Source organism: Heliangelus exortis, chromosome 16 (assembly GCF_036169615.1).
Source record: "Heliangelus exortis chromosome 16, bHelExo1.hap1, whole genome shotgun sequence".
Lineage (NCBI taxonomy): Eukaryota > Metazoa > Chordata > Aves > Apodiformes > Trochilidae > Heliangelus > Heliangelus exortis.
In genome coordinates, this window is record NC_092437.1 from 2,963,249 (window position 1) to 2,978,802 (window position 15,554).

The 15,554-nt window shown below is 51.5% G+C and overlaps 1 protein-coding gene across 1 annotated transcript; it reads left to right on the forward strand.

Annotated features, from left to right (window-relative positions):
- Window positions 1-2,621: 2,621 nt before the first annotated feature.
- OPRL1 (opioid related nociceptin receptor 1) lies at window positions 2,622-14,456 on the forward strand. Its single transcript, XM_071759882.1, has 4 exons — window positions 2,622-2,944; window positions 3,429-3,675; window positions 10,770-11,125; window positions 11,404-14,456. The coding sequence occupies exons 2-4, from the start codon at window positions 3,449-3,451 to the stop codon at window positions 11,925-11,927; spliced, it is 1,107 nt and encodes a 368-aa protein (XP_071615983.1). The 5' UTR covers window positions 2,622-2,944; window positions 3,429-3,448; the 3' UTR covers window positions 11,928-14,456.
- Window positions 14,457-15,554: the final 1,098 nt, after the last annotated feature.

Below are 15,554 nucleotides of genomic sequence, written 5' to 3' on the forward strand. Positions count from 1 at the left end.
GGATGTGCTGTGGGGAAGGACCAGGGTCCTGTGTCTGCCAACATCCATCTGTAAACTGAACCCCTGCTTGGGCCTTATTTGTGGTTTGTTATCTGAAAAAAAAAAAAAAGTTGTTTTTAGTTGATATTCCAATTGTTTATCCAATTCATTGGAAAACTTCTGTATCATTTTGGTTTTAATCTTATTTTGTGGATCTTCAATGGCAAATGGGGTTGAGTAAAAGGGGTTGGGACCATCAATGTGTTTTTTGGTTTCCATGTTGATGCTCTGGACACTTTCTTGGTGTGTCACCTGCTGGCTTCATGCATGTTTCCAGGCAGTCATTGCCTGGAGGAAGGGTTTTTTCCAAGAAATAGGCTGAGAGAAGCTTTTTTGGGTCATGCAGATGAAATCCTGGTGACTTTCTTTCTCAGATTTGGTTCATAGGCCCCAATGGACATGGGGAAGGCTTCTGCTGGGGAAGAACTTTGGTCAGTCTCTTGCTCTTGAAATGCTCTCTCTTCCCCTTGCTAATCCCAGGACTTCTGAGAAGGGGAGAGGGTAAAATATGAGACATTCCAGGGGCTCAGATCCTTTCATTCTTGAGTTAGGATTGGGATCAAATAATGTGGAAGAGCAGCTTGGTCATCTGGGGCTTTTCCTGCACAGGACATGGTTGGACAGTGTGAAAATGAAAATCCCAGTGGAGGGATGGAGGGATGGAGGGATGGAGGGAGGGATGGAGGGAGGGATGGATGGAGGGATGGATGGATGGATGGATGGATGGATGGATGGATGGATGGAGGGATGGATGGATGGAGGGAGGGATGGAAGGATGGAAGGATGGATGGATGGATGGAGGGATGGATGGATGGAGGGATGGAAGGATGGATGGATGGATGGATGGATGGATGGATGGATGGATGGATGGATGGAGGGAGGGAGGGAGGGATGGAGGGAGGGATGGATGGAGGGATGGAGGGATGGATGGAGGGATGGATAGATGGATAGTTGGATAGGTAGATGGGTAGATGGCTGGCTGGCTGGGTGGATGGATGTAATTTTTTTGAAGACTTTTTGTCCCAGATACAAACCATTTCTTGGTCGTCAGTAGTTCAAGGTGGCAATCCTGCTCCTTTGGACAGCAGACATCCCAAATCACAAGGTTTTTAGTCAAAACAAGCCCTGCAGTGAGACAGACAGGTGAACAGGCTGTATTTACTGTGCTGGATTAACATAAAAGGAGCATGTGAAGGGCCAAAAGCTTTTATTGGGCTGGGAGCCAGCAGAGAGGAGCAGAGCTGAATTTGCAAACACTTTCCCCATCGAATCCTGGACTGTCCAGCAGGTGCTGATTTACTGCTGTCCTTCCATCAGCCTTTGGAAAATCAATCCATTAACAATTAAAGTGATGTCTAATCTAATATTTATTTCACACACTCTCCTTAATGGACAGACCAACCCAAAACTTCCTCAAGCATGGGGACTCTGGTATTTCACAAGAAGGCTGTGCCTCTGGGTCAGGCTTTCTCCTTCCCTCCCTCCCAGAGCTGAGGAATGTTCTTATGGAAGCAATAAGGGAAATTACCATGCATTACCATATCACACCATTACATTTCTTGTAAAGAAGGTGCAGCTTCTGTGCTGAATCTCCCCAGACATCCATTAAGGAAGGATGGGAGCAGCAAGGGATGAGCCTGAATGTGTCTGCTGGGGACGTGGACCTCTGTTTGGGGCTTCCTGGGGGTTCTGGAGGAGAAGCAGACCCCATTTTCCTTCTCTCCATCCTCTGGGTGATAGCAAACTGGATCAGTCCAGTGCCCCCAACACAAACTGCTGGGAAATGGCTTTTTCAGGGAAGCACAAGAGACACCCATGAGGTTCAAGTTCTCAGCAGTGCCCCTGCTCTGGGATCACACTGAGGATGGACTCCAAAACCCTCCTTGCACCCAGTTTTTGGGGGGTGGTGGCACCCCTGGGGGCTCTGCAGCTCTTGGGTGCTCTCGGGGTCCCTGTCCCACGAGTAGATGGGGGAGGGCAGGGAGCTGGGGGGTCTGCAGGGATCACCCCCCCCCCCCGAGCTGGTGAAATCACCACTGCAGCACCGAGCAGCATCGTGCGGCTGCTCTTAACTCTGAGCCCATCTGCAGGACGGTTTGGGTTACAAAAATGACCTTTAGCCAATGCCACCGGAAGAATGCTAAATAATAACAATTTTTTCGGCCCTCTGCACTCTCAGCCCTCCTTTTTTTTGGCCACTTTCTAGGTCACATTCCCCGTCCTGCTCGTCCTGCGCTACCACAGCCTTCAGGTTGCCCGATTGCCGGAGCGGGGAGGGAAGGAATCGGCTTCCCGAATCCCCAGCTCCCCATCCCTCCCTTCCCACCCCAGGTATGCTGCGGGTCCCCCCCTCAGCTGGGGGCTGCGGCAGGGCTTGGGGGGCGGTGCCAGACCCCCCCCCCCCCCCTCCCGGGGGATGAAAGGGGGGGAATAGGGGGGGCTGCCGGCGGGTCGGAGCTCGGGGAGGAGGATGCTCGCAGGTGTGGGCTGGCTTTCCGTGTGATGCCTTAGGTTATTTATTATTATTTCCCCCCTCCCTCTTTTCTTCCCTTCCCACCCCCCACCTCGCTATTCTCTTACGCAGTGGGAGAAGCCAGGCAGCCGGGGCTGGCTCTGCCCAGCCGCTCTCCATCCTCCCTTCCTCTTTTTTTCTCCAGCCCTCCCTCCCTTTTCCTTAAAAACCTGGGCTCCGGGGTGCAGCCCCCTGTGCTGGCAGCAGCCCTGCCCGTCAGGAGCAAACCCTTTTTCCCTTCCCAGCCCGAGAGGACCCTGGCTTTGTCCCCCATCTCCCCCCGTGCTGTCTCTGTGTGTCCCCCCCAGCCCGGGGGGGTCTGGATGCGGCCGCGGGGCGCGGAGCGGTGGGGCAGGACCCGGCTCTAGAGGGGACAGGGACATCCGCACGCAGGTACGCAGCCAGGGAGGGGGGGTTGGGGGGAACATTGCCATTTTTCAGCTTTTTCTGCCTAAAAGGGTCCAGGCTGGGGCCGGGGAAGGGGCCCCAATAGGCAGAGGGGGCTGTGAGGGGGGGGGACATTTTGGGGGTGCAAAGCGGCGTGCGGGGACCCCTGGAGCTGGCAGGAGGGGGGGTGGGCAGGTGACAGCATCCCTGGGGAGGGGTGGGATGGTGCAGCCCCCGTGTTCCCGGTGCTGGGGGTGTGGAGGTATGTGGGAGCTCCCTGCCTGCTCAGGGTGCACCAGGCTCGAGGGTTCCATCCCTTTAAAACGCTTTGGGGGGGAAATAAAGGGGAGGACATGTGTGTGTGTGTGCTCCCCCTGTTCCTAAACCTCCCTTCTCCCCCAGCCTCTCTCTCACACACGTTCTGCTGTGGTCCCCTGCTCCCCCTTTGATCAGGGAAATCTTCCAAGCATCCCTTTCCCTGGTGCTCCAGGTCCAGGCTGGTGCTTCAGGATGGACCCACTCTTCCCTGCCCATATTTTGGAAGATCCTGACCTGAGGAAGCTGCTGAATGACTCCTCCATGCTGAACCTGAGCTTCCTCCCCAGTAACTGGTTCAACAACGGGACCGGGGACAGTTTCCTACCCCTCAGCATCAAGATCACCATCGTCGTGGTCTATTCCATCGTCTGCATCGTGGGGCTGGTGGGCAACTGCTCTGTCATGTATGTCATCGTCAGGTAGGACAGGAACAGGGCTCTGGGGGGGCTGGGAGCAGGGCAAACCTTTTCCCTCTGGATCCCTGCAGCTGGGAAAAGCAGGCAGGCTCTTCCCTGGTCACTGCGATGTGCTTTGGAGGTAAGGATGTGGCATTGGGTTTATTTGGTTTGGTTTTATTTGTTTTTCTCCCTTCCTAGGGCTGTGATGAAGGTTCCCACCAGCTTCCAGCTGCCCTCTGGTGCCTCCTAAAGTTTAAGCCAGAGAATGGAAGAAAGCGAGCAGAGCTGCTCCAAAAAAAAAAAAAAAAAAAAAAAAGGGGGGGGGGGGAGGAAGCTTTTATTTTATTTATTAATTTTTTAAAAATTTATTTTATTTTTGCAAACCACCAGGCAGGGAGCTGGATGTTCCTGGGCTGGAGGAGGAGCACTGGGAGCATCTCAGTGCCAGGATGTGCTGAATCTTTGATGGGACCTGGTGCTCCTGTGCCCCAGCTGTGGCTGCAGGTGCTGCTCCATCTGGGAGCTGATGCTTTCCACAGCTGAACCTGGCTGCAAAGGAAAGAGCAGGAGGGTGTCTGGGGGGGAAAATCACAAATGTAGCTCTTCTGACCCAACTGTAGCTGTGAATCAGGTGTGATAGGATGCTGCAGGGATGAGGGCAACTGGTGCTGATGTCAGGAGGATCTTTGCAGAGGGACAGAGCAGGGAGCATTCATCCAACCTCCCTCCACGTTGCTGGCACCTTAAGTGTCCCCATCTGGTCCTGCTGTGGTTCAAACCCCTCAGTTTCCTGCTGACAGAAACCCTTTTCCCCCCATAAGTCCAAAATGAAACGAAACCAGTTGGTGAAACCACTGGGGCTGTGGGCAAAGCCCAGCACCCCCCTCCTGTACCTGAAGGTTCAGGAGAAAGCTTCCATTTTCTGCAGATCCCTGGTGCAGGTGGATGCTGGCAGCACAGAAAAGAAGACAGCCTGAGTTTATTTTCTCCTCCAACAGAGGACAAAAAATGTTTAGCAGGTATTCAGACACTGATGAGATTAAGTCTGGCTCCTGCCAGGAGCCCTGCTGCTTCCAAAGCATCTTTCCCTTCAATACACACAACTTGGCTGGGAAAGATGCTGCAAAAATGAAGTCTTGGGTATCAGAGGCTGCTGAAGGGAGGCTAAATCTGTGACTGTTCCACAGGCTGCCTGTCCAGGCTCTTCCTGCCCTGCAGTTTGTGGCAGGGAGAAAAAAATCAACCCCAGGGAGATGGAGAGTGAAGGTTTGTGGTGCAGCAGTGAACTCGTGGGTTTGTTTGGTGTAGCAGCAATCACTGGAGTAGGGATGGTGGCTGTGGGAGTAGGGAGGCTCCGGGAAGGAGAAGTCCTTGTCCCGTGGTGCTGTAGCTCCCTGGGAGTGAAATGGACACAGGGGAAAGGAGCTCATGCCCCGTGCAGCAACCTTGGGTGTGGGGAAGGAGAAGCCTTGGCAGAAGTCTCCTCCGTGGCTGCAAAGGTCTCGTGGGATGTGGGCAGCAGGACTGGATTCCCCAGGGCTCTGAGCAGGCAGACACCAAGGGAATGAATGTCCCACACTGGCCAGGTCAGGGGTGGATGTGGGCAGTCACTCTGGGGGGGCCACGTTGTCAAGTTGGTGGCGTCTGCTCTGCTCCTTTATGGCTTTGAGACCTTCCAGGTGGATAAATGGGACCCAAGAAGAGAAAGTGGGATTCAGCCCTGGAGTTTCCCCTGGGACTTAGCTTTTTCTGTGTGCTCTGGTTTTACTGGTTCTATACAAATGAAACAGGTGTCCCCACCACCTCCCCTCTGCCTTTTCCACTTCCACTCTTTATCCAGTAAATCCATACAAACACAAAAGAGCCAAGTTTTAAATACTTGGGTACCCTGTTTGGGGGATTGACCTCTGTTGGTTTGGTTTTATTGCCCCAAAATTTCTGTGTGAGCCTGGTGGGGCTACTTGAATAACGTGTTCAATGTGTTCTGGGGAAGTTCTGCCTGAGCTGGGACACAGGGAGGAGAAGCTGCTGCTTCTCCCCATCAGCACTAACTCTGAATTATACCCAGGGAAATGCCCCTTCATGCTTTGGTGAGTAACTGCAACTCTTGGTAATTTGGGCCCAGGATTTTTCTCTCCTTGCCCTGCCTGCTATGGTCAGGAGCAGGGTTGGAGACAAAATGTACTCAGCATCTCAAGCTCTCACCCTGCAAATTCACACAGAAGCTGCTGAAGTTGTGGCTGTTGAGGACTTCTCCAGCAGTTTTTCACCCAGAACTGGAGCCACTGGTGCTTCTGGGCTTCCTGCTTTAAAGAGCAGCTTTTGGGGGCTGGGTGAGTGTTGGTTGCTGGTAAGACAACACAAGGCTTAGTGATAAATCTCTTCCATTCATGGAAAAACCACTGGGAAACCCTCTGTGCTGCACCTCTGACCTCTCTAGGCATGGTGCACCCTACAAAAGCTGTGGTGTTGGTTTTTTGGTTTATTTTTTTTAATTTCCATGCTTTGATTTCACCAGGGATAACCAGACTTCAGCATGCTGCCCAGCCCATAAGAAACTGGGGTATTATCTTCCCTAAAAAGCTCAGTACAGTGATGCAGACAGTAATTGCTTCCTGTTTAAGAGGGAGCTGGGAAATTCAGAGGCTCTAATATCAGCACTCATCAGAAATGGGAGGCATCAGGAGGGTTTGATTTTTGTTCCTCTTCAACAGCTCTTTGCAGCACCCAGGGAAAACTTTAAAATCTCCCAGCATCTCAGACACAAAAAATAAACCACAACCCAAATGCAAAGCCTCCTCTGGGTTTTCCCCCTCTGTTGTAGAACCCAGCCTACACCTCGATTATATTTGCAGTGATTTAATGTTTGGAAATGATTAATTTATAGAGCCAGGCATCATGTGACTGTCAATCCCCTTCTAGTGCTGAGCAGCACTAATTGGATCAGACTGAGAAGAGCTCTCATCAGAACATGATTTCCTGGACAGTAAAGGGCCTTTTGTGGCAATCTGCCCTCTCTGTGGCTTTGTTCTGCCTCTTGCCAGTGGAGATAATGCCTTCCCCCCTCCTTCTCCTCTGCTCTTTGCTCTCCTCTGCATGGATTTCCTGCTCTGCTTTTTAATGACAAACATTTAGGGACGTGGTTAAACATGGCAGAGTTAGGTTAATGGTTGGACTTGATCTTGAAGATCATTTCCAAGAAAAGAAAGTGGGATTTAGCACTGGAATTTCCCCTGGAACTCAACTTTTTCTGTCTCATCTGGTTCTACAGGTCCTAAACAATTCTGTTCTGTGGTTTTAAGGAGCTTAACAGCACCAGGTGGGGAGGGTGGGGGGGGAACCAGACTGCTGAGGTCTCTCTTATTTATGCTGGATGCCTGAAAACTTTGGGTTTAGGAAAAAAAAAAACAGGGAATGTTCTGTTTTTTCACTGTCCATGGGGTTGGATGAGCCTTGGGGCTGGAGGTGAAGCTGAGCATTCCATGGGAGCAAGGAAAAGGTTGCTGCAGGGATGTCACAGCCCCCCTGGAAGGGACAAGGGACAACAGACACCTTCTGGCCCACAAAGTCCCCTTTTGTTCCCCTGCTCCATGGTGCTGCTGCCATGCAAGGCAGGGATGATCTGGAGGACTTGCCTGGATGGATCAGCATCCCATGGGAAGGCTGCCTCAGTTCTAGGGCACTTCTCCCCCTCAGCAGATCTCTGGCAAAGTGCAGGGGATGCTCAGCTCTCCCCAGGGTAAAAACCCAGTTTCAGAGGGATCTGAGCATCTGTTGTGGCTGCAGGTGAGGGCTGCTGGGTCCCTGCACTTTGCTGCTTCCAGGTGAGGCTTCAGGAGGGTTGTGGTGGGGATGGCTGCACCAGCCCTGATTCTGCTTGAGAATCTGTGGCTGTCCCTGAGCCCAGGGTGGGGGCAGCTGCCTGCCATGAGACAGGGAAAATGAAGTTAATGATGGAATTGCAGATGCTGATTTCTTAAGAGAAAGTTTTCAAGGGAAGAGCCTTGACCAGATGTGTCTCAGGTCAAGTGGTGTGGACCCAGCAGACACCACTGGGGCCACCTGAGACCTCAGCTCTTTCCAGATTCCCTTTTTTTTTCAGTTTTTCCTGGCACAAAGAAAGAGAAAAGACAATTGTTGCAGTTTGTAGAGAAGGAAAACCCAAGCTAAAGGCTCTGTGCTGTGCAGAGGGAGCTGGGGAGGGAGTAGGAGGGTGAGCAAAGGGCAGCTCTGCAGGGTCCCAGTTTAGGGCTTGGTTTCCAGTGGGACTGGGTTCCCAGGTGTATTTTTGGAGACTGGGCAGTTCCTGGGAGCAGAGGCAATGTTTAGGACATGAGCAATGCAGCAGAGGTGGATCTGATGTGTGAAGAGGGGAGAACATGTTGCTGCAGGATGGGTGCAGGCAAACACCTCCTCAGACCAAGGCACCACTCCTGGTGGCCTTGTGTCCTCTTTGGCTTGGGGGCCACCCTTGCCAGCCCCTGGGCAAGCTGCAAAGGCTTTTGTCCAGCAGCCTCTGCCCCTGCCATGGCAGCACTCAGGTCCATGCAATGTCCCCAGAGAGCACCTTAGGGATGGAGGCATCACCCAGGCACTGCAGTGAGACTCAAAGGGCAAATAAATCTCCTGTGCCCAAGCACTGCTGCCTGCCCTGCCTCCTGGCAGCTCCTGAACCCCTCTTGGTCTGTTCCTGTCCTGCCAGGTTATTAATGGGCTTTTCTGTGGCTGTGCTGCTGGCTGCTTTTGCTGCAGTGTCTGGTTCATGGTCCAAAGAGATTTCAGTTTGTCATCCTTAAATTTTCGGTTGTTTTTCTTTTTTTTTCAGCTTCTCTCATTTTGTTCTGTTCTTTTTTCTTTTTTTTTTTTTCCTGATCTGTTGAACCCTTAAGAATAAATTGTCTTGAACTGGGTAATTTTTGGATGAGGAGGGCTCTGAAGTGGTGATCAGAACAGCAGGGACACAATGAGCAGGGTGTGGGTGTGTGGCTGTGGGGGTGGACACACAAACCATGCTGCTGTGTGCCAGACCAAAACCCAGCTTGGTCCAACCTCTGGGCTGGGAGCAGAGATGGCAGGGAGCTGGTGCAATCTTCCCTGATCCTTTTCTGCTGTTTTGCTTCCCTGGGTGTACCCAGGGAGGATGGCAAAGGCTGTCTCCCTGGTCGGTGGGGTGGGGATGGGGTGATGCTGCTCAAGGTGAGCAGCACTGCCTGCATCCTGCTGAGCTGGAGCTATGGCATCAGAACCAAGAGGCAGTTGGTTGCTGGAGATAATGCTCATGGCTTCCTGGGGCTGAAGGCTCTGCTGCTCCTTCCCCTGGGGCATCCCCAGCTGCTCAGTGTCCTGCAGCCTCCTGGGAGGTGGGTGGGAAGGAGGGAAGGATGCTGAAACAAGTTGGCAGCTCGTCCTGGGGCACAATATCCATCCTGGGACACAATATCCATCCTGGGGCACAATATCCATCCTGGGACACAAAATCCATCCTGGGACACAATATCCCTGCTGGTGAAGAACAACAAGACCTCAAAGCCCTTCACATGGGGGGCTTCCCACCCATTCCCTCCTCTCCCAGGCTCTGGTTCCCCTCACTCAGCACAGGTTCCCCCTGGGTAACGCTGCGCGAAATCGACACAGAAAAAAAAAAAAGAGGGAGAAGCTGAGGGCTGAGCCAATATCCAGGATATCCAGATGTTTTTCCACTTTGGCTTCAGGAGCAGGAGAGCAGAGCAAAGTTATTACTTTATGAGAAAGGTGGATGGAGACTGAGCCTGTGCAGAGCTGCCCCGTGGGAGATGCTCCATTAGGAAATTGCCTCCGTGACCGTGGCTCAGAAAGTGGCTCAGCAGGGACCTCACGTCCTCTGCAAAGGCCATGGGTTTATCCACAGGCAGACTGAGCTGTGGGGGAGACCTCCTAAAGGCCAGGAGTTTAATTTGTCCTTTTTTTTTTGGTGCAGATTAAGAAAGAGAACACTCCCCTGGAGGAAAAGAATAAGAGGTTAATCCACAGAGAAGCGATTAATTGATTTTTTTAGTTTGTACTGAACATCCTGAAAATGTTTGGGAACATTGGTTGGGATGATGGCTCTCAGGGTGCAGAAAAAGTGGAGGTAGAAGTAATTAACCAGGTGTAAATTAATTTTTCCCACCTTTCAAGAGGACAAAAATCAGCCCTAAAGCCCACCTGAAGGTGGGGTGAAGGAGATAAGCAGTGGGCCAGCATGGGAGAGAGCAGGCAAAGTGGCTCTGCTGTCACCTCCAGGATGGGTGAAGGGAAAAAAACCCCAACAACTTTAATTTTTTCAGATTGACAGTGATCAAGTTGCCCATCATTGCTCAAAAGCATGATTGTTATTCCTCCCAGTTACATCATTAAAAGCAGTCAGGGTTAGAGAGATTAAAGCAAAGTGATTCTTCTTCCAGGGCAGTCAGTTGATGGGATAAAAGTAGTAGAGGAATGACAAAACCCCTTTGAAGCAGAGCTGGCTTGTGACCTTATCCCCAGACACCCTCCTTCTTTGGAAAGAGCCTTTGTGATGTTTTGATTCCTGATTCAAGCCTCATTCCTCCCCAGTTTTCAGCTGCCACTGCTCAGGGATGCCCAGCTTGCCCATTCTGATTTCCTGGCTCACATCAGGCAGCCTTTGGCTATGAACCTGCAGAAAATGACCCATCAGCTTCCCCCTGGGCCTTCCAAACCAGCTTAGGGGGAGAGCTCTCACCAATATTTAAAATAATGAAGCTACACGTGATGCCAGCCTGGAGCAGCCTTACTGAAGTGTCACTTTTCCAGAAGTCCAGCCTGAGCTGACAGCCTCAGGCTTTCATGGTCCTCATTTACCCTCTTCTTGGTTCACTTCTGCCCATGAAACTGCTGGTGAGGGCACTGCTGGTGTTAAAGTAGGAGCTGGGCTGTGCTGGGTGTGATTAATGTGAGGGAGCTGAAAGGAAAAGGTGGTGGTTAATCTCTTCTTAATCAAAAAATAATAATAATTAAAAAAATCTTGATCAAACCCCCCACGATGTCTCCTTCCCCAAGCAGCAGGATGTCCTCCCCAGTGTCTAACCCACAGGGATCAGGTGAAGCTCCAACTGTGGCTCCTTCTGACATTTCAGATTCACCAAGATGAAGACAGCCACCAACATCTACATCTTCAACCTCGCCCTGGCTGACACCCTCTGCCTGATGACCTTACCCTTCCAGGGTACAGACACCTTCCTGGGCTTTTGGCCCTTTGGCAACGTCCTCTGCAAGATTGCTATCTCTATAGACTACTACAACATGTTCACCAGCACCTTCACCCTGACCATGATGAGCGTGGACAGGTACATTGCCATCTGCCACCCCATCAAAGCCCTGGACATCCGCACACCCCACAAGGCCAAGGTGGTCAATGTCTGCATCTGGGCCCTGGCTTCTGTCTTTGGCATCCCTGCCATGGTGATGGGATCTGCAGAGAATGAGAACAATGGTCAGTAAACGTGCACCCAAAGGGCTGGGGGGGGGGGGGTGTGGGCAGCCAGGAGAGCCCCTGGGCTTTGGGGATCCACCGGGAAGGGATCCTGGTTTCAATCGGTGGGGTAAAGCTGCTCGAACTCTTTCCTCTTTGCCCTTGCACCTCTGAGTCCCTGCTGCTGCTTTTCCAGCCCAAACCAGCACCCGGGGCTGGAAGCAGAGCACCTGGGGCTCTGCTCCTTGGCAGGGCTTTGCTGATCTTCCTTCCCCTTTTTTGGTTTTTTTCACCGCCAGAAATCGACTGCCTGATTAAGCTGCCTTCACCCGTGGATTACTGGGATCCGGTGTTTGGCATCTGTGTCTTCCTCTTCTCCTTCATGATCCCTGTGCTGATCATCACCATTTGCTACAGCCTGATGATCAGGAGGCTGAAGAACGTCCGCGTCCTCTCGGGCTCCAAGGAGAAGGACAGGAACCTGCGGCGCATCACCCGGATGGTTCTGGTGGTCGTGGCCGTCTTCATCATTTGCTGGACCCCCATCCAGATTTTCGTGCTGGTCCAGTGCTTGGGTGCCAAGGCAGAAAGCGAGCTGGAGTTGGCCATCTCCTGCTTCTGCACCGCCCTGGGCTACGCCAACAGCAGCCTCAACCCCGTGCTCTACGCCTTCCTGGACGAGAACTTCAAAGCCTGCTTCAAGAAGTTCTGCTTCCCCACCGCCTTCAGAACCGAGCTCCAGATGTCCAACAGGATGTGCAGCATTGCCAAGGATGTGGCTTATGCCTGCAAGAACTCGGAGGGGACTAACAACCCGGCCTGACTAGGCATGGAAATTCCCATGGTGGCCGTCGCCCAGCAGAGCCCGACCACCCCCACCTCAGAACTGACCCAGATAACGGCCCTTTAGCAGGACCTGGGGACTGAGAGGTCAGGAAATAATTTTTCTGGGGGGGTTGGGAAACCCAGATCCTGCAGACAGAGTGAGCCTGTTTGTGTCTTCAGTTCCTCTGCATCCTGCACCGAGGAACCTGCTTGCGATCGGCCCTTGGACTCCTGGTGCTTTGCAGCATCACTGAGAAGTCAGGAACCAAGGGTTTAAAGCAGGCTTCTGGGACTCTTTAACACTTTTGCTGCTGGGAGACAGACAAAACTATTTAATTTCAATTTTTTTTGATCCTCCCTGAGCTGTTTCAGGAGGTGGCAGCTCCTGGGGCTCTCCAGGCAGAGGTTTCCCTCCTGTGGGATCGCTCCTGAAATTTGACTTTGCTGGAGCCAAAGTGGCAGCAGCCATCAGACAAAAAATCCCCAGCTCATCCCCAGGATGAGTCAGCTCAAAGGGAAGGATTCAGGGAGGGAGAGAAGGGAGCTGGAAGAGGAATTCCAGCTGCCCCGAGCCAGCAAGACAGGACCAGGAGCCTGGGGAAGGACCACGTCGGCTCCTGAGGATGGGATCTGCAGTAAAAAAACCCAGGAGAAGGGAGGAAGGTGGTGAGAAGGGACTGACCAGACTGACAAATGCAGCTGAGAAGAAGAGGAAGGAAAAGGGGGATAAAATTCCCACCACTCCTGGTTTCTATGCTGCTATTGCTTTTCTTTTCCAGCCTGGATTTCCAGTGTGAGCCTGGCCAGGCTGTGTCTGTAAATACTCATCTCTCATGCTGTAGGGACAGCTCCAAGGTAGGATTCCATCTTGTCTGGCATTCCTGGGGGAGCTTCCTCAGGGAGAGGAGGGAGGAACAAAGTGGCCTGTATGTACCTGTATTTATGGAGAGGGGAAAGCTCTTTTGGAGCAGTCAGGATGGCAGCTCCTCCAGGAGACACTCCAGGGGCAGCCTGAACCTGCTCCCCAGGAGGTCAGTGGTGCACTTAACCATCCTAGAGGTGGTTTCTTGTATTTATTTACTATTTTTTTAAAAAAATGAAACGCGATCCGTGATGCTGAGAGAGCCTGGGGGATGCTGCTGAGGGGCCACCCCTCCTGCCAGCCCTAAGTTGATTTTCCTCTTATCTGACAAAGGAAATGCTTGGTCATTTCATTGGATAAAAAAGCATCCCCGAGGTGTTTAACCCCTGAGTGGCCTCTGTGCTGATGGGGACAGCAGCCTTGTATTCTCTCTGTAGCACAAAACCCTGGGGAGATCTCTCCTGGGGAGATCTCTGGGGGGCAGTGGTGCTGATGGGGGAGCAAAGCAATGACCTCCAGTTGGAGATGGGAGCTCAGCTCCAGCCTGGGAGCTGGGGCAGCATCACCTGCACTGTACAGATTTCATGTGAATAGATTCCTTGTGCTCTGGTCTATGAGATTCTGTATTTTTAACGTGTTGATTTGCTGATATTTTCATGCTGTCGTGTTCTTTATATCTATGCTGTATAAAAGGATCTGGTGTTATATTTCTATGTAGAGTGTTTCCCTTAGGGATGGGTTTAAAATACAGATGCAATTCCAGTGTCCTGTATACAGGACCCAGATCCCTTGTAAACTGCTCAACCTGGGAGAGTTTTCATGCTGATTAACACTGGATTGGGAATCTGGAGGGATAGCAGAGCCAACTTTGCAATTAGTACTTCCCCTGTATAGAGGAGGGGAGGAGGAGGAGGAGGAAATTCTGGGCACTTTAAGCACTTTGCAATGGATGTTTCTCCCCAAGCACTCACCAGGAAATCTCCTACAACCCCTGAGGGTGTGAAGAAGAAATCCCCCAAGACCCACACTGCTGGCAAGCTGCATCCCTGCCCTAGAAAAGGTGAGTTTGGGGGGGCTGTGTTGTGGGTGCAGTACCAGGATGGGTCAGGAGGCAACCCGGGGTCTTCTCAGCCCCTTGGGTTGGGTCCAATGGTCCTTGGAGCTGGGAAGTGACTGCCAGGTCTTTCTTGCAGTGAACAACCACCTTCCCTTTGGAGTTCTTGGTTGGGGGGGGGGTTAAATGGAGTCATGTCCTCTGAAAAAAAATAATATACCAGTGTCTGGCGTTTTTTTTAATAAGGGTTTTGTTCTAATGACTATGCTGCAAGGATCTCACATAATCAAGTATTCAATAAATGTGTGTTTACTGAGCTTTTGGGTAACTCTGTGGCCTTTGCAGTGGATGTGTTTTGGCATTCTGTTCAATGCTCAGTGGAGTCTGCTACAAGAAGAGCAAGAAAAACCTGAAAGCAAAAGCTTTATTGTTCTGTGCCTATAGAGTTAAAGGCTCATGGATGGCTGGCAGCCTGAGGCATGGGCTGTTTAATTCCTTTCTGCACTGGTGAAGTTGAGAGGGTTTTTACAATTGCTGTCATGTAAATGAACATTTCTTCAGTGGCTACTTGTGTGCTTTAATAAAGGAAAATAAATGAAGGAAAAAAAAAAAACAACCAAACCCCAACACCTGTGCTTTGACTGATGTCTGGAAGCTTTGGCTGTGCAGATCTTTCAACCCTGGCCCTGTGAGTGGTCACTGCTGGGCATCCCATCCCCTTGCACTGAGGTCAGTGGGAACCTTTGGTCTGCAGGTAACCTGGGAACAGAAGATGTGAAAATGCTGGAAATTTGGTGCTTGGAGGGGAGTGGGAGCTGCCTGCACCCTGCCAGCTCTGGGTCCTGAGCAGGCTGCTGCCTTCCCTCTTATTCCTCAACTATTTCCCAGGAGTTTTACAGGGTATGGAGGACAAGGAAGTGCAGACCTGCTCTGAAAACCAGGCTGGAGCAAAGGTGGATGAGCCAGGGAGAGGTGCAGTAAGGAAAGTGCCTTCTCTCTGCACAGAGATCAATATTCCTGCCCAGGCAGGTAAATACCAGGAGAGTTTATTTTATTAGCAGGAGTGATTTTTTTTTTTTTTTAAAAAAAAGAAAGAAAAAAAACTGGTGTGAAAAATTTGAAATCTTTATTTCTTGTCTAGTTCAGTTAATTATGAGTACCCAGGGGTGAGTTCTTATAGCAAAACCATAAAGCAAAGTGCTTTATTCAGTATTATGGGATTTATTAATACACTCAGTGCTCTCTCTCCTGCTGGGCTGGACTCAGCTGCTGGAAAGGCTGAGGAAAGGCTGAGCTGGGGGCTGGGCTCAGCTCCCTGGCTCATGGCACTGGCAAAGCTTTGGTTTTGGGGGATGCTTTGCCACATCTCCCTCCCTCTCCCCCTGCCCAAGCTGTTGTCACCCGACAGTTTCCTCCCAACACCACAAATCACCATTTCTAAAGGCAGCAGGCAGAATTTACACCTCCTCTGGAGGCTGGAGGGGTTTTTGCCATGGGAAGGACTCACCTGGGGAAGGTGCTGGGTGATCCTTTCCCCTTGCTGAGGGTCACAGATCCCAGCCCTCTGGCTGATGAATTCCCTTTGTTCCTTTTTCAGCACCCCGAAGCCTGGATAAATTGCATGGCAGAAGGAAACAATCAATACAGAGAGCAAGGTGCTGATGTATCTTGGCAACCCTGATGCTAATCAGCCCTGTACACCCACTGGG